At 41.1% G+C, this 18653-nt stretch overlaps 1 protein-coding gene across 1 annotated transcript in view; it reads right to left on the bottom strand.

The window, feature by feature from the left end:
* Positions 1 to 16860: 16860 nt before the first annotated feature.
* LOC129738066 (50 kDa spicule matrix protein-like) overlaps positions 16861 to 18653 on the bottom strand; it is a 31754-nt gene continuing 29961 nt past the window's right edge. Inside the window, exon 2 of the mRNA XM_055729248.1 lies at positions 16861 to 17925. Within this exon, the coding sequence (XP_055585223.1) occupies positions 16861 to 17925 (1065 nt within the window). The remainder of the gene's footprint in view (positions 17926 to 18653) is intronic.

Below are 18653 nucleotides of genomic sequence, written 5' to 3'. Positions count from 1 at the left end.
CCTTCTTGTAAGTCGATAGTCCGGCTTGTTTTTGATAGATTCCGAGGTGGACAGGTTCGCAGTGGAATCGGCGATGGCCGTACGGAAAGTGACTTGATGGAAACTGGTTTTATCCCGGGGAAATAAAACACACGCGACTGGTGTAAATATACGTTTAATCGGGAGAAAAGCTAATCTAGAACTAAACCGTCCGTTGGCGTACGACAGTGTAGCCAAACGAGACGAACACGCTAACATTATTTTAGCGACAAGGGGTACACAGTAGCACATATTCTAACACTCCTCCTCTACTTGTGCCCCTTGGCTACTCTCAAGACCGATCAGCTCCGTAACCTTCCTCGCACGTTCCTGCTACTGCCCCATACACTGCTTCTCTGGACGAGATGCTGACGCAAGATTTACGCCGGCTCGCCCACCAGCAGCAGCTCCTCCGACAAAGCAAACCACATCTGCTGTGGTTATCCTGCGAGAACCTGGGTCACTGGCCCATTCAGCATCGACGAACTCCTCGATATTCCGGTCCTTGACACCATCGAGTTTCAGCCTCAAACCACCGGTCCTATGGCAAATCAGCGGAGCTACCACTCCGTCGGAATTCATCCCGCAACGCTGCTTATCGCCTCGAGCCACGAAACGCGCCTTGTACCTTGCCGCCTCACCAGACTCGATCACCCGAGCGTTACGTTCCGGACAATTCTTTGCTTCGGCAAACGACATTGTTTCCACTACTATTTGAGCGACCAAACCAGAAACCTCCGTGCCGAACCCATCGGACTCCTCCTTCACGCACAAAGGATTTTCTACCGACATTCCAGGGGTAAACTGCTCCTCCTCACTTTGAGCTCCTCCCGAATTTTCTAGCTGATAGCTTTCCTTCGGAACACTCACTTTTCCCGCTTTGTAAGCAAACTCTAGCTTACGGCGTCCATTCTTCCGGTGCCACTGGTGTTGAGAGGATTTAATTTGCTGCTTGATCTCACACTTCCCCACAGTCTCCACCATCTTCAGGTGGTACAAATCACCTGACCGTATGCCCTTCACCACCACTTTCCCTGATTGGTCACGAATGTCACAATCGTTCTTCCTGAAAAGGACTTCGAAGTTCTTTGCTGTCAACTTTGGCACAGACAACAGACTTGTATTCAATGAAGGCACATATAAAACGTCCGTCAGCGTAATTGTCACTGTTTCACCGCAGCCATCAACACCAGTCACCACAACCGTACCACATCCGGCCGACTTCACTACTGAGCCATCCGCGAGAACAACATCCCGTGCACACTTTTCCTTGAGCGACGTAAACGCTCCTTTCTCGTTCCACATATGGCTGCTGGCCCCACTGTCGATCACACAACACTTTGGCGTTTTCTTCCCAGCCATAAATAAAACAGCATTTCGCTCTATTGCTCGCTTGGCTCTCTGCGGCTCAATTTTTCTTTTGTTGCCCTCCAAATCTGGGCAATCGCGCTTGTAATGGCCCTTTTCCCGGCACTGGAAACATCGCACTTCCGATTTTCCCCCAAAAGCTCTTCGCGAACCCGATTCGCTCTTCAGCACTCTTGCTTCCCCGAATGAATCACCCGAACGTTCCTTTCGGCGCTCCCATTCATCCAAAAGTTTGGATTTCACCAACTGGATCGTTAGATCGTCGTCCGGTCGTCCCTCCAGCGCTGTCACTAAGCCACCATACGATTCGGGCAAACTTCGCAAAATCATCGCGATTTTCAGCGAATCTTCCATTTCCTGCCCCGCACTTTGCAACCGATCAAATAGCTCGTCTATTTCACAAAGGTGCGATTCCAAATCGCCACCTTCCTGCAGATTCAAGTTGCACAACTTTTTCAGCACTGACACTCTGGAAGTCACGGTGCACTTCTCGTGATACCTCCGCAAACACTCCCAAAAATCACGAGCCGACTGGGATGCTTTCACTAAACCATACTGGTTTTCTTCTATGCAGAGCCCCATTGTCGCTCGAGCCTTTTTGTCATCCGCTGACCACTTTGCCGTCACCGGTTCCAGCTTCCGCTCGTCCACCACATAAAATAATCCTTCCCTGGTCAGGAGCATTTCCATCCGGAACTTCCAGGATGACCAGTTCTGATTATCCAGCTTCACAAATTTGCAGATTGCTTCCATTTTTGCTGCCACGGAAAAAACCAACCGCACACCACAAGCAAAAAACGCACTAGAGCAAATTTCTTCTCCCGCACCGAAATTTCAAATTTCGCAAAATGGCGGACCACCGCAACACACGCAATTCACTTTTCGCGACTGTTCCGATTAGCATAAATCACTTCCGGAAAACCTCCACTGGGCCCATAACCTGATAGATTCCGAGGTGGACAGGTTCGCAGCGGAATCGGCGATGGCCGTACGGAAAGTGACTTGATGGAAACTGGTTTTATCCCGGGGAAATAAAACACACGCGACTGGTGTAAATATACGTTTAATCGGGAGAAAAGCTAATCTAGAACTAAACCGTCCGTTGGCGTACGACAGTGTAGCCAAACGAGACGAACACGCTAACATTATTTTAGCGACAAGGGGTACACAGTAGCACATATTCTAACAGTTTTTTGGCTCGATGTACGGTTGTAGACGATACTCTCTTTGTCGTCTCAGCGGCTTCCGGTTTTCGATTTTCCTCCCGATCCAGACTTCCTGGCTGTCGACAAACGTTCCCCAAACACTTTATCTAATTACATTTGTAACGGTTGATTTGGCAACTTTTAGCGATTTTGCCAGCTTTGCGTGCGAGTAGCTCGGATTTTCGCGATGCGCGCATAAAATTTTGATACGCTGCTCTTCTTCCTTGGACGGCATTTTGACAACTGAAGAGTGAATTCCAAAATCAAAATAGGAGCAACATTCTACACATTCGATTCGTATTTAGCATAGCACATAGCTCGTATTGAGAGGCGCAAAAAATTTGGCTCACATTTGGCGCACCACAAAAAGCTCGTATTCAGGGGCAGTCCACTTGACTCCCAGCGGCGCAGCACAAAGCTCGCATTCAGGCGCAACTCATTTGGCTTGTATCTGGCGCAGCATACTCGGCTTGCGATTCAGCGCAGAACACTCAGCTCACAAGCGCAGTTTTTTCAGCTCGTAATTCGGCACAGCACACTCAGCTCGCAATTCGGCGCAGCAGACGCGGCTCGCAGGCGCAGCCTTTTCAGCTTGCGATTCGGTGCAGAACTCTCGGCTCGCATTAGGCGCAGTACAGAGCTCGCACAAGGCTCGCATTCAGGCGAAGCTCAATCGGATCGCAACTCGACGCAGAACACTCGGCTCGCACCTAAATAACACAAAGTTCGCATTTGGCGCAGCCCACTTGGCTCGCAATTTGGCGCAGCACACTCGGTTCGCAGGCACAAGGCTCGCAATACGGAGCAGCATATTCAGCTCGCATTTCGGCACATCATATGAGCTTGCATGAAAGAAGCACACCGTTTTCGGTATGGTACTGCTATTCGTACTAATATTTGCTAAACAAAAACAAATGTTTTCGAAAAAAGCTTTAAATCTAAATTTGACCCAAAAATCAGCCCCTGGAAGGATTGCCAAATGTGTAAACCACCTAATGCTCGACATACTTCAATGCTTGTTAGTGAAACAGATAATTGCGTATAACAGTTTGATTTTTATAAATAGAATGAAGAACATAATATTACCGGATAAGAAGAAAGTGCAGCGGAACCAGCTCTTGGTTTAAGAATAGGGGTGGGACAAACGTTTATCGGAGAAGCGTTATAGCGTAGTTCATTCCTGACTTCTTGTAGAATACTCTCGCGGATCTTAGTTCTAAGAGAATCCTTCAAGAAGTCAATAAAAGCATTGTTAGAAACCTTGGTTAATATCAAATCATTTGAAAAACGAACTTTGGATATCATCAACTTTCAATCGTTGCAAACCCGAGCATTTGAAGCAAACAACAATCGAGCATAAACCTCCACATTTGACAAATTCCCCATCAAAAGTATGTGCACACTTTTTACACAAGTTAGACATTGTGAAAACGTATATCCAGATAAAATGTAACCGATATTGACGTTCCAGTGGCGCTGCTGTGAAACTTGTCAAATGGGCTTCAGCTGTCAGCCGAAACTAAACAAATTTTTGAACCCGGGCTACCGGTCTAGAATGTTGACATTACCTTGGTTGGATCCACTTAGCTGGAGCAAGATGGAAATTGCTGTTGTTTACTCTTTGAAGCTCGGGAAATCTTCAGTGGAGTAAGCAGGATAGGGCGTGTTTGTTCGGACTGTATTCAGCGAAGTTCCGGAACGGTAGTGGGTTTAGTTCAGTGTTATGGGTGGTAAGTATAGCTATCGGTGGAGAGCGAGGTGAGAGAGCAATGGTGGACGGACGTGACCGTACTCGAGCCACTGTGCGATTATAAAATAATCTCACCTTTCCGAGCGAGTTGGAGCTGGACATTACCTGTTGAGGGTGTGGATGAAGCTGATTTGCCAGTACAAGCGGGAATCGGTTTGGGTGCTTTTGAATTTCAGCGAAATATTTGATAAATTTTGGAGCAGCTTAAACAAGTCAGTAAACAATATAACAGAATTGTCAAATTAAACAGCCTGCCGCAATATCAAAGTCAGTTCAGACAAAAACACTTTTAAGACATTGGCAATGCAACCAAAATGGGCCCGTGGGATCATCAAAAAAAAAGTAACGCCCGCGGAGTATAGGTACAAGAGAGGTCCATTGCGTTAGCGATAGATAACGAACAGCTCATCACTCGTGCCTATGCCCTTAGAGGTGCAATGTAAGTAATATGCACTGCGCTTCTTATATTGAGTCTAGCCCACACAGATCTATCCTACCTTTATTAGTATCGGCTAGCTCAAGCGGCTACTAACCTTAGGGTTGGCTTCCACTAACTAACAGAGGAACCACAACAGGGAGGACAGGGATAATGGTACGGCAACTGAAGAATTGCCAATAATGTGAGCTCTCGGAGAAACAAATACGATTAGAATTTTTCATTTTAAACGTTTATTGGAAAGACATCAAAACCCAAAGAAATAGGGAGTGTGTTGCGGCCGTTGATGTCCTTGTCTCGGAGAGGACTCCCGTGGTTTCGGAAGTATTAGTTTAAGGTTAGGTTGATTGAAGACAGATCTTTGGCTTGTGTTGATTGAAGACGGGCAGAAATCTTAAGTTAGTTGAAGACGGGGTTCTTAAGTGTGGTCAGCTGGTAAAGAGTTCTAGGGTTGATGGTTGCTAATGGCCAGATGACACGAAAATTGGTCTTGGCAAACGGAAGAGTTTGACGAGGTTTGCTGACAGATTGATAGCTTGGAGGGGGCGTAATGACGAACGGAGAAACACACCACAGAACGTTTGTCAATTTTGCCTGCTTCCTTTTAAGCCACGTGTTGGAATTCCGGTCGCCTAGAACCCGAGAGTGCCGCAAAAATGGCTCGGTTGTTCGTTGTCTCCATTTATCGCTTCAGAAATCCTCGAAAGAGCTAGGTGTAGGAGAAAATACGTCCTTTCGATCGTTCCGATTGATTGGCGTCCGGAGTCTTGGCCAGAGAAGGAATCCTGTCAGGCTGGAAAAGGTTCTAGTACAGACGGAACGACTATCTGAATCTACACGTACTCCTCTTCCAAACATGTGAGCAAAAACTTCACGTGAGCTTTGAGCGCTTGGTGTGAAAAGGTGACTCCTTCGTTCGAGCTTTCAGCACTGAATACCGGCTTCCTTTCTAAGCTTTCTTTTTCAGTCTTCTACTCTCCAAACATCGCCCGGTTCTTGCCCGATGCCCAGGCTGTCATTTTGCACTCGGTGATAGAGTTGGGCGCTCCTGGTTGTTGAGTTCGAAGGATAAGGATGGAGCTAGGGTGACCAAAGACACAGAATCACGTAATATTTATACCATACGGCCACAGAGAAGCCCGCATTATTTATGTAAATCGGACCGGAGCACAAGTCATAAGTTGGACACTAAACCGTGTCGCTTGACTCTCTTGTCTCAGAGACGCCCCAGTAGACTGAGTCGATTAGGGGTCAATTTTGAATTTCTCAAACCCTGGGGTATTTAAAGCTTTGTTTTGGCTTAAATCTCATCCATGATTTTTTGCAGAATTTTTAAGAAACGTTTCATGAGTAAATTTGGACTTTTAGGTTTGTATGGGGAAATTGGATATTTTGTACTGAAAAATCACCAACATTTCTGTTTCTTCTGTGGAACAGAGCCTGCTTATGGTTTTTGTGAAAATTTTGAATTCTCTAAAGGAAACTTTCCGTTTAACAACTTTGTCGAAGACCGTAACTTAACCGTCACTATATAACTTTTTGACGATTGATATCATATTTTTTTTTTATTTAAAAGGCCCATTCTTTTCTAATTTGGGCACACGGAAACCCTTCGCAACTTCACGGCGACCATAACTCAGATCCATGGCCGTAGGAACGGGGGGGGTTTTGGGGGTTAAACCCCCCCCATGAGGATCCAAAACAGCAAGCGAGATATTCTACTCTACACTCAAAAATTTGAATTCAAAACCAAATTATGATAATGGAGTAAGGTTAATCAAGAATAACAATCCAGACTAAAAATTAATGCCAAAAACTCAAAAACCCATCCCAAGTCCAAAATTCTGCTACATTTTTTCAAAATTTTCTCACTTGGTCATCGAAATTCAGGGCTGAATATTAAATTTCAAATTAAATTAAACCCATTTCGGAGGTTCTGATTCCATAATTCCCATAACCAAAATTGTATATCTATTTTTGTATTTCGGATTCTGTATCCTGTTCAGGATTCTTGATTTTCAGTTCAAATAATCATAAGAAATTAAAAATGAAAAGCTGCTTTGAAACCCTGGTTAAAATTTGGTTATGCATTTCATATAAAATTTGGACCATGTTTTTCGAGATCAAATTTATTTTCAATATTTTGATTAAAGTTTTATGAATATAAAAAAAATATAATTTTTGTTTACATTCAAATTTGAAGTTCTTGAACTTAATTCTTAAACAAAATTCAAAAATTTAAAGCTTCGAAATGCCAATACGAAATTGGAAAAAAAGATACAGATCTGAGTAAATTTTATATATTAATCTGATTCACAATACAGATAAAAAATAATTTATTTAAATAGTGAATTTAAATTTAACCTGAAATACAGAATTCAAAAAATAGATTCATGAATGAGGGCTCTATAACTTAGCGCATAAAATTCTGATCTGGATTAAAATTAGAAAATCGTATTTTTCGAACACTTCAGAAATCGTATAGAAATTCGGATACAAATTCAAAGCGCAATTTTTTATTGTGTTGCACTTCGAAATATAACTCGAATGGACTGAATTCAAGTGTTAAACTTTATTCGACAAAATTGAACACAACGTTTTCTGTTACATAAAAAAGTCCGAGGTTTCTGAGATATAGAATGCCAAATTTCGGTGTTCCTCGTAGTAGATTTCTTGGTGGTTCTTAATGTGTTAAAATTGCTTGTCAATTCAAGTTCTAGATTCCAATTTTATCAACAAAATTAGTTTGGAAACACAATTTAGCTGAAAATCACAAAATAAGGTTAGAATTTGAGTTTTTTATTTCATCCGCAAAAAACATATTTTATTTAAAAAACATTATCCACAGGATTTTCATTATGGTATTGATTCTTTATAAGAAATATTTACTGGTAAAGAAAAATCTTCACCTAAAAATCCTGCACGAATATCTATATTTTTCCTGTGCATTGTTTGACATTTTCCACACATTATGGGCACCAAAATTTGGCATTTTATGATCCAGTACCCAATAGACAAAATTCTTCTTATTTAATATAGATATTTGAGTAACGATAAGTGTCGTATTCCATTTTGTAGAATGAGGTTTCATTATTAGATTTATTTCATTTCAATTATGCTTTTTTAAAGAGCATACTAGCGGCTAGCGAAAACACGAAATATTTCGTATTTGGTCCGCAATGTAATACTATTGCAGTTTTTTTAAAGCCAGTTTCTAAACTAAAATCGTTTATTTGGTTCAAGTTTGTATCAAAAAAATTTGATCCGAAAACCTGATATTTTTAATCTTTTACTTTTTTTTGAAAATTTGATTTATTTTTATCAAGCCTAAATTCTTTGAAGAATAGTTTGAACTTGTTTGATTTGAGTATAGAATCAGTTTGTTTTTAAGAAATGGAAGACTTTCCTATAAAAACAGTTTCAACAGTTTCTTAAAAAAAGCTTATTTTAAGCCCAAATCAACTAAATTTGATCTACCAGACTTTTAATCAAATTCAAAGATTCATCTCTTAGTTCTAGGACCAATTTTCTAAAGTTACGATTTAATACGAAAACTTGTAATGTCAAAGTACTTAAAAATGAATAATCATATAGTAACAAACATAGTTTGTTTTTATTTTTTTTTGTATTCGAGCATTGTTGGACAAAAAATCATAGCTAAAAATCCGTCACCAAAACCCCCCCCATGAGTCGGTTCTTCCTACGGCCCTGCTCAGATCAGACAACCCATATACAAGGTTCTAATTCCACTTTTAATCCCACTTCGCGAGCCTTCCGGCAGTTAATGATCGGCACCCATCTTGATGGGCCATTTGACGATCCTGTAAATCCGCAAACGCCCTACCCGGAAAACCAAGACGCTACAAAACACACCCATCAAACACTTTAAGCACTGTTTCTCTGGAACCGCAATAAAGTGTGCCAGTATTGTCGCATAAATTGTAATCTCCCACAAACCGTTTTCCGTGCCATTTTCTCGCCGAAATGTGAGCGTTGTCGTCTTCGTTCTTCTTAACGCCATCATCATCTATTGAGGCGTCACCGTTTGACTTAGGCTTCCTACCCGTAGCCATTCCGGCACAATTCACCTTCCGGTTCATCAAACGGACAGCTTCTACTGTCTTCCGGATAGAAATGGGAGGATAAATCCTCAGCCTCGAATCCAGAATAAGTGAACCCATAACCTTTACATTCATGTACAATTCTCGGCAGCGGAGACCAACCAAACTTTACCTCAATAGAATTTAACACAGAGAAATTTATAAATTAACTATCTTCAAAATTTTGACGTTAGAAATTTTCAATACATTTTTGTTTCTTTAATCCGGAATTAAGGCTCAAAAATCCGCATTTCGATGGGCAGCACTGATAGAAAAATTAGGGAAAAAAATCCGCGGGGGTGCCACAATTCAGCTGGATTTACGACCCAACGAGACATCACCGATATGACGACTCCTTCTGCGATACCTACTTACTAGATAACAGATGATGATGATGGTGATGACGGTGCTGGATGATTTTTTTTTCTTTGATTTCAGACATAGATTTTCTTGTCATACAACTATACATAAAATGGCATTGCTGGCTGATGGATTGTGCTCATTGCCAGTGAATGATGAGCAACTCCTGAGTGCGATATTTCACAAAAATCTATCTTATATGTATAAAAAGCAATTTCTGTATGTTTGTTTGTTTGTTTGTTTGTTTGTTTGTTTGTCCTCTATAGGCTCAACTGTCTGAGGAGCTAGAGAGCTGAAATTGGGCATGGATGCTTATTAGGACCAGGAATGATGAAAAATGTTTTCAGATTTTCGGATGACCTCTTTTTAAGGGGGTCGTCCATACAACACATATATTGTTTTTGCGATATTGTCGTTATTATTGGTACATCAGATTGTGATGGAAATTTGCAAATGAGTGCTTTAAGCGACGAGCATTCGATTCTAATAATCAAAGTTAGGAACGGGGGTCTGCCAAAAGGGGCGTCCATATCAACTATATTTTGTGATTGCGATATTGGCGTTATGAAACATTGGGCTGAAATGAAATTTTGCATACAGGAGTTTTGAGTGACGAGCAATCGGATCTAGATGAAAATTGGTACACAGGAGTTTTCAGAGATGGGCAGTCGATTTCAGGTATCAAATTTAGTGTAAAGAGCCGGAAAAGGGGTCCACATTGGATTGGGATGAAAATTTGCTCATAGGAATTACTCAGGACAAACAATTGATTCCTTTTATCAAAATTTGGGTCGGTGTTCGTCCAAAGGGGTCGTCCATATAAACTATTCACCGTTTTTGCGATGTTGACGTTATTATGCTTCGAACTTAGATGAAAGTTGGTACACAGGAGTTTTCAGGGACGGGAAATCGATTTCAGGTATCAAATTTACTGTAAAGGAGCGGCCAAAGAGGTCGTCCGTAGAATTTAAAAAAAATTTGTTACATAGATGTTATTATGCACCGGTTTGAGATGAAAATTTGCACAAAGACTTATTAAGAACGAACAGAGGTCGTCCTTATTTATTGTTTACTGTTTTTACGATATTGTCATGATTATGCATCAGATTGAGATGGGACTTTGTGTATGGAAATTTCGAGGAACGGGTTATTTAAATCAGGTTTCAAGTTTTGGGTTGAGGTGTCAAAAGGGGTCGTCCATTTTGATTTTTCACTGTTTTTACGATATTTACGTTATTATTCTATGTGGATTGGTTTGAAAATTTGTACACGCCAGTTTTGAGGAAAGGGCAATCGATTGTCAAAGCGGCCACCGAAAGGGGTTTAATTTCTTGGCAATTATTGCGTTGATATGCAACGGTCGAGTCGAAATATACACGGAGGTTGGGACGGTCAATTGATTCCTGATTTAAATATATGTATCAAGCGAAAAAAAAGGGGGTCATCCATATTAACTGTTAAATATGTTATTGCAATAATTTTTAAATTTGTTTTTTACGAGAGTTTGTATCGCATCGAGATGAAAATTCATCTACGAGGGTTTTTTTTGGCACGGTCAATTGATTCCTGATTTCAAATTAGTAGCAAACGTCAGAAAAAGTGATCGTCCAACATTTTTGCAATAATTGCTTAACAATGCATTCGGGTGCAATTGACATTCATTTAAACGATTCATGAAATTTTCCAAGTTGAAACGAAACGGAGTTCGCTAGAAACATATTTGATATTTGTGTATTACGATAGAAAATCAGATTCATGATAGCGCCATATGCTTTGGCAATGCAGTCTGTAGAAAATACGCAATATGCCGATTCATTTAAAACTTATCAACTGTTTACCAAATGCTACTCACTGGATGTTATTCACGAAACACTATTCGACAAGCGCTATTGGCTATTCAATTCTTCTAAATCGTTTTCCTCTCTAAGCTTCTTGCTAATCGCTGTTCGCTATTTGTCAAACACTAATCGCTTTACATTCTTTTCTAAACGTTATTTTCTAATCACTATCCCATGCAGGTCGCTTATGATATATATAGCTCAGTTGGCAAGTCAGATTTTTCCTGAGCCAATGTCCATGAGTTCGAGCCCAGAGTAAATAGCGAACACAGTTGTATCGGGTAAATTTTTCAATATCTGTCCGTCAACTACAACGTTGATTAAAAAAAGTCGCGAATGCCATAATCGAAACAAAAAAACACTATCCGCTTAAGGCTTTTCGTCAAATCCTTTCTTTCAAACGCTATTTGAGAATATCGGTTAGCGTCTTTTATTACGAATAGCGATTTCCGAATACCTGTTCGCTGATAGCGGCAACGCTAGTCGATAACCGATATTCCCCAAACGCAATTAACCCAATGTTAAGTCCGAAACAGGGTTGCCAATGATTTTTAAGGATTGCTAATTTTTTCGAGGTCAATCCTGATAACCTGATGAGCCTCCATTTTTCCTGATTTTAGGAAGTAAGCCTAATCTTGCCTGATTTTCTAATTTTCACGGAAAATTATACGTTTCAATATACTGCAGGATGCCGATTTGTAATAAGCAAGACTTGATGATTTGGGATTTGCGTCTTTATTGTCCAACTACTTGAAAATATCAGACAAGATTACAAACATTTAGTCTCGGCCTCCTAGTTTTATATTAACTACATTCATGTGGTCCCTACAATACAGAATAATGTACATTTTAACTTTAATCCGTCCTAGGGTGTCACTATTGGAAAATTTGGAGGGTTGTATTTTTTTTCCAGACGCTCCCATATATTTCAAGATTTTTCTGGGATCCCCAATGAATTCATGAAACACTTCCTGGAAGCCCTGACAAAAAAGTCCCTTAAGGTATCTAGCGTAACGTTGCCAGATTGCCCGGTTTTATACGAGTTTGCCCGGATATTTAATACAAAATTTGGGATAAGTCCGGCCCGGACCGTTTGCTCGGATTTCATTATAAAATGCGTGGATTTGGCCCGGATTTATTCACTTTATTTTAGCAAATCAAACTAAAAAAAAGAAACAACAAACGCTTCCAAAACGAATTTTTTTAAGCAAGTTCTATAAAAAATATCATGAATGGATTTCTGAAAGCCTTAAATACGATTGAAAATCTGTCGATAAGTTTTGATGAAAAAAAAATAGTTATTCAATTTTTCTAATAATTTTTGTTGAGTAATTTCTGGGTTTAGAAAAAAATATGCCCGTATATTGCCCAGATTTATGGTTATCATTTTTGAAATCATATGCTCGGATTTTGCCAGGATTACATAAAATAGCCTGGTTTGTCCGGCCAGGATACGTGCTCAAAAAATTCTGGTAACCTTCATCTAGAGTGATTACTTAACACTTTTCCCTTTAAATCGCTCTATCTCGCATGCTTCTCAACCGTACAAATTAATAGTTGTGGCCAAAAGATTATGGCTAAAAAAAGGTAAGAAAGAAGTGTAAAAACCAATCGATCAACCACTGAGATTGTTTCAGTCACCGCTGAACTATTTTGGATGATGGATTTAAAAATTAACGCGATTCTACACATTTTTCATCATTAGTAAATACGATACGATTTATTAACGAATTTTTAAAGGCAGCTTTTTTAACTTTTTGTTATATTTTTTTCTGATTATTCTAACCTCTAAATATACTTTTAACATGCTTTTGGGTATGCAAGCGCAATACTTTTGCAATAAAGTCAACGTATTGATCGAATTCACAAGTTTCCTATGCACTACTCTATGTAAAAATATAAACTTAATTTGTAATCATTATTTTATTTCGAACGTTATATCTTTTAGAGCTTTTAAAATAAATTCCAGTTCGGAAATCTAAATGTTTTGCAGAATATGAACCCTTATATTAAATTCGGAGTTCGAAACCCATTTCTGATTTGTTATAGATGAGTAATTTAAGGACGACTAATGTTGTTTATTTTTCAATCCACTATGGCTAAATATATAAACAATGCTTATCCAATTTATTTTCATCCCAACCGAGTAAATTCGGGGAGGAGCAAAAACGAGCTGGCAATATCTTATCTCAGATCTCACAAACAACACAACATTTAAAATCTCAACAGTCTAAAATAAGCGGAAATTCAGCTTTTTTGAGAATAAGCAAAGATTCTTTGGATATATTCTTAGGGCCAATGTGCTTGAAAACTAAGAACGTTTTTTTTTCTTCTTCTAACTTGATTTTTTTTGTAAATTTGGTTGTGTTTGGATCTTTCGTATATTGAATTTATCATTATTAGTTTTTTTTATCACTTTTTTATTTATTTCAGAGTCAAGATGAGAACTTTATTCATAAAAAATAGTAAAATTCATCTAATTCCATATTTCATCAAAATTTGTAGAGAAAATAAATCCGCACCATAATAAATGATTGAACTGTCAATAAAAAGTTCATTAGAACTGTTAAGCCCAGTTAAGCTTTATAAACAAAAACAAATCCACACAGCTTCTTAAATTATCGAGCTGAATCGATAGATACCAAGAAAAAAGGGTCTAGAACTCATAATTTATGATATCTTCTCGTTTTTGGATTGATTTTTCTCGGTGATTTCCGTGATAAATCGATCCAAAAACGAAAATATAATAACAACGGTGACTTAAACATTTGAAGATATAAAATTTATGATATGTATCACCATGATCGATAACTAAACCTTTTTGTAAGAAAGACAAGAAAAAGTCATCGGTGTGGGTGTGGCTTTTATATTTAAGCCTGATTTATCCTTATTTCTTAACGGTTTCCTAAATTTTGGAAAAAAATTGGCAACCCTGGAATCGAGTGTTTGTCACACTCTATTCATCAATCGCTATTCGTCAAAGCGCTTTACGCCAAAAGCTATTCTCTAAACTCTCTTCTCTCTACGCTGTTCGTTTAAGGGATCATCCATAAATGACGTAGCATTTGGGGGGAGGGGGGAGGTTGACTTTGTGGGACGGTGTGTGACGAGAGGGGGGGGTAGGGGTTCAAGTAAAACTACATACGTGGCTTTAATTAAATATCGAAAAAAAAATCAAAATAGTTTTGAGTAATTTAAAAGAGGACACGAAGTGCTGGTCATCACTCCGGAGGACGATAGAGAGTAGGTGCAATTATTCCAGCCGAACAGATGGAGGAAAGCTGCCCAACGATTTCATTGGAATCCAGAATGGACATAATTTGGACCGACGCAACTGATTGAATACCTTCTAGTTATCCTGTTTGTTGAAAGGTAGCTTGATTTTTTGACTGATTGATATTCTTTTTCAAAATTCCATTTATAACATCCCTCCCTTTTTTTTTGTTATTTTTTGTATTATTCTTGCAAAATGCTGATAAAAGTAAAAATTAAAAATGGTGGGGGGGGGGGGGGTTATTAAAGCTACGTTATTATCTAGGGGGGGGGTCTATGACTTTGTGACGAAATGCTACAAGGGGGAGGGGTGGTATAAAAACTCAACAAAAAAAGCTACGCCAGTTATGGATATTCCCTAATAATAACAGTAGGTAAATGGAGCATGTGCGGCTAACAGTGAGTTGATTTTCGGCCAAAACTGAGCACAAGATTACTTATGACAAGCTACTCTCCTGAAATTGAAGTTTTTCAAGAGACTTACTCAAGTAACCAGAAAAAACAGAAGCTTTTAAACTGAATCACTAAAAGTTAAAATTTTGCTGAGTGAAAGGTTCCCGAAAAAGGGAAAATAATTTTCCACTTTTACTTCTCAAGGAACTCAAATATGTTGTGACAAATTTAGTGGTTCATTCGATGAAATGCGTTTTGTATATGTGCCAAGTTAACATCGATAATCGAAGTGCAAATCAACTTGAAAGTTCATCGTTCTATCAAAACACTGCACTGATGGGAAATCGAACGATCGAGATAAATTAATTTTTATGAAATGTGAATTTAAATGCAGCCCCATATCGCTGTCGATTCCAGCAGCAGTGACTAACTCAAATCATCCTTAGGTAAATATTAATTAGACTTCAATTTCTACCCATCCTCGAGATTGAGAAATCCGTGTCGAATCCAATCAAACCGTCGTTCATCGGCGCCAGAGAAAAAAAAAACCATTGCAATCACGAAGGCAACCGCAGAAGGTTGAATAAATCAGTGACTGAGTTTAAATATGCAGCTGAAAAAAAAAATCCGAAAGGAAAGAGATGACGGGACCTGTCGAGGGAGGGCTCTCAAAATGGATGCATTTCATTCACCAATCCAATATTCCCGGAATCGGAATCACTATTATCGGAAACTTAACCCTTCCTCACTCCGCAGCTTCCCCTCTGCATCAATGAATCGGAATCGGAATGCAGTTCCGGTTAAAAATGCATTCCTCCCACGTTCGACCGCCACACTCGTTGAACATTTTTCAATTCATGTAGATTTTTTTTTTCGATTTTCTACCCATTCGGAATCCCGTTGAAAAATCAAGTGAAGGGTTGGTGCAATTGAAATTAAATTATTCAGAATATCAATTTAAGGGCACCCGCTTCCCCTGGCTATCGCATTGTTGAACTTTTTTTATTTAAATTCTATCGATGACTGACTGTTTTTGGGGGTTTGCAAAATGGCTGCTTTTGACTGGATGCTTGCGTCCCGATTTGCAATGTAAATCATGTTCCCCGGATGATAGCGATGCCGGAATGCTATTTTGGTTGTTCGCTTTCGTTTGGCGCGGTTGACGGATTGAAGTTTGCTTTCCGGTTTCCGGGCTGTTTTGGCATTAATGGGTCAATGCAACGGAACGGTATGCACTCTCGCATGTATGCACCGACAACACTGTTATCGGATTGAATTTGGCACCGTCGAAGGAGGTCAGATGGATGGTTAAACGGTTACCTGCAAGAAAAAAGAGAAAGAAAATAATCATCAAATTGGTGATTGAATAGAATTTAGGAAAGAATAAACAAGGACAACAATTTTTTTTTAGTCATTTAGTCATTTTAGTGGCACTCGACGATTTTTAAACCCTAGGGAAAAAGTTAGATTAAACACAGATTCGTTGCTTACGAATGTTACCATACAAGTGAGAACCACAATTGGTATCAGCAGAGATGGTTAAACCTTAGAGCTTAATCTGACAGATTGTAAAATAAACTTAAGAATATTGTTCACTTACTGACGTGGATAAATCACAAGGAAAATGTGTGTGGATTGCACAGGTAGCCATTACGCCAATTCCATCGCCACAGGTTCAAAGTTTGACGATTTCAAAGTTTGTGTTTGAAAATGGGTTGCCAGCAACCTGTTTTACATAATGTTTATGTAAAACTGGGGCACAAATTCTTTCATTTTTAAACGAAGTAGTGACGAATAAATAACAAATTGAAGGAAGATGAATAAGACTAACCCTTTCTGAAACAAAATCAAGATCCGTGTAAGGCACATGAACATTTATAATTGGGCGTGGAACAGAAGACATAAGACTGGACACCGGAGATCGGAGACCGGAGACTGATGACCGAAAACCGGAGACCAGAAATCGGAAACCGGAAACCGAACACCGGAAACCAGAGACCGAAAACCGGAGACCGGACACCGGTCAGGGTTGGTTTTATTTATCTTCTTTCAAGTCACCGGTCTCCGGTCTCCGGTCTCCAGTCTCCGGTCTCCAGTCTCCGGTCTCCGGTCTCAGGTCTCAGGTCTTCGGTCTCCGGTCTCCGGTCTCCAGTCTTCGGTCTCCAGTCTCCGGTCTCCGGTCTCCGGTCTTCGGTCTTCGGTCTCCGGTCTCCGGTCTCCGGTCTCCGGTCTCCGGTCTCCGGTCTCCGGTCTCCGTTCTCCGGTCTCCGGTCTCAGGTCTCCGGTCTCCGGTCTTCGGTCTCCGGTCTCCGGTCTCCGGTCTCCGGTCTCCGGTCTCCGGTCTCCGGTCTCCGGTCTCCGGTCTCCGGTCTCCGGTCCCCGGTCTCTGGTCTCTGGTCTCTGGTCTCCGGTCTCCGGTCCCCGGTCTCTGGTCTCTGGTCTCTGGTCTCCGGTCTCCGGTCTCCAGTTTCTGGTCTCCAGTCTCAGGTCTCAGGTCTCCGGTCTCCGGTCTCCGGTCTCCGGTCTCCGGTCTCCGGTCTCCGGTCTCCGGTCTCCGGTCTCCGGTCTCCGGTCTCCGGTCTCCGGTCTCCGGTCTCCGGTCTCCGGTCTCCGGTCTCCGGTCTCCGGTCTCCAGTCTCCGGTCTCCGGTCTCCGGTCTCCGGTCTCCGGTCTCCGGTCTTCGGTCTCCGGTCTCCTGTCTCCGGTCTCCGGTCTCCTGTCTCCAGTCTCCGGTCTCCGGTTTCCGGTCTTCGGTTTCCGGTCTCCGGTCTCCGGTCTCCGGAAATCGTAAACGGAAACCTGAAATCGTAGACCGGAGACCGGAGACCGGAGACCAGAAACTGGAGACCGGAGACCGGAGACCAGAGACCAGAGACCGGGGACCGGAGACCAGAGACCAGAGACCAGAGACCAGAGACCAGAGACCGGGGACCGGAGACCGGAGACCGGAGACCGGAGACCGGAGACCGGAGACCGGAGACCGGAGACCGGAGACCGGAGACCGGAGACCGGAGACCGGAGACCGGAGACCGGAGACCGGAGACCGGAGACCGGAGACCGGAGACCGGAGACCGGAGACCGGAGACCGGAGACCGGAGACCGGAGACCGGAGACCGGAGACCGGAGACCGGAGACCGGAGACCGGAGACCGGAGACCGGAGACCGGAGACCGGAGACCGGAGACCTTAAACCGGAGTCCGAAGACTTGAGAATCTAGACTTCAGACTCTAGACTGAAACTTGAGATTTGAAACTTTATACTTAAGACTTGAGACTTGAGACCTGAGACTTGAGACTTGAGACTTGAGACTTGAGACTTGAGACTTGAGACTTGAGACTTGAGACTTGAGACTTGAGACTTGAGACTTGAGACTTGAGACTTGAGACTTGAGACTTCAGACTTGAGACTTGAGACTTGAGACTTGAGACTTGAGACTTGAGACTTGAGACTTGAGACTTGAGACTTGAGACTTGAGACTTGAGACTTGAGACTTGAGACTTGAGACTTGAGACTTGAGACTTGAGACTTGAGACTTGAGACTTGAGACTTGAGACTTGAGACTTGAGACTTGAGACTTGAGACTTCAGACTTGAGACTTGAGACTTGAGACTTGAGACTTGAGACTTGAGACTTGAGACTTGAGACTTGAGACTTGAGACTTGAGACTTGAGACTTGAGACTTCACGGAGAAAAAACGACTGTTGTTACAATTATTTCAGCTTATTGTACCAATCATCAAAGTGCAGTTGATTTTTTCGCATCTCACTATAAATTTAATAGACTAAACTACAAACTGCTGTTTGACTTTACGCAATCAACTATGAATATAGTAAATTGAACTTTAATGCCAAAATTGAAGCAATATGATAGATTCAACTACAATTGTATGATTGAATTTGGATATTCAACTAT

The sequence above is a fragment of the Uranotaenia lowii genome, chromosome 1 (assembly GCF_029784155.1).
Source record: "Uranotaenia lowii strain MFRU-FL chromosome 1, ASM2978415v1, whole genome shotgun sequence".
Lineage (NCBI taxonomy): Eukaryota > Metazoa > Arthropoda > Insecta > Diptera > Culicidae > Uranotaenia > Uranotaenia lowii.
This window is presented reverse-complemented; position numbering and strand designations above follow the sequence as displayed.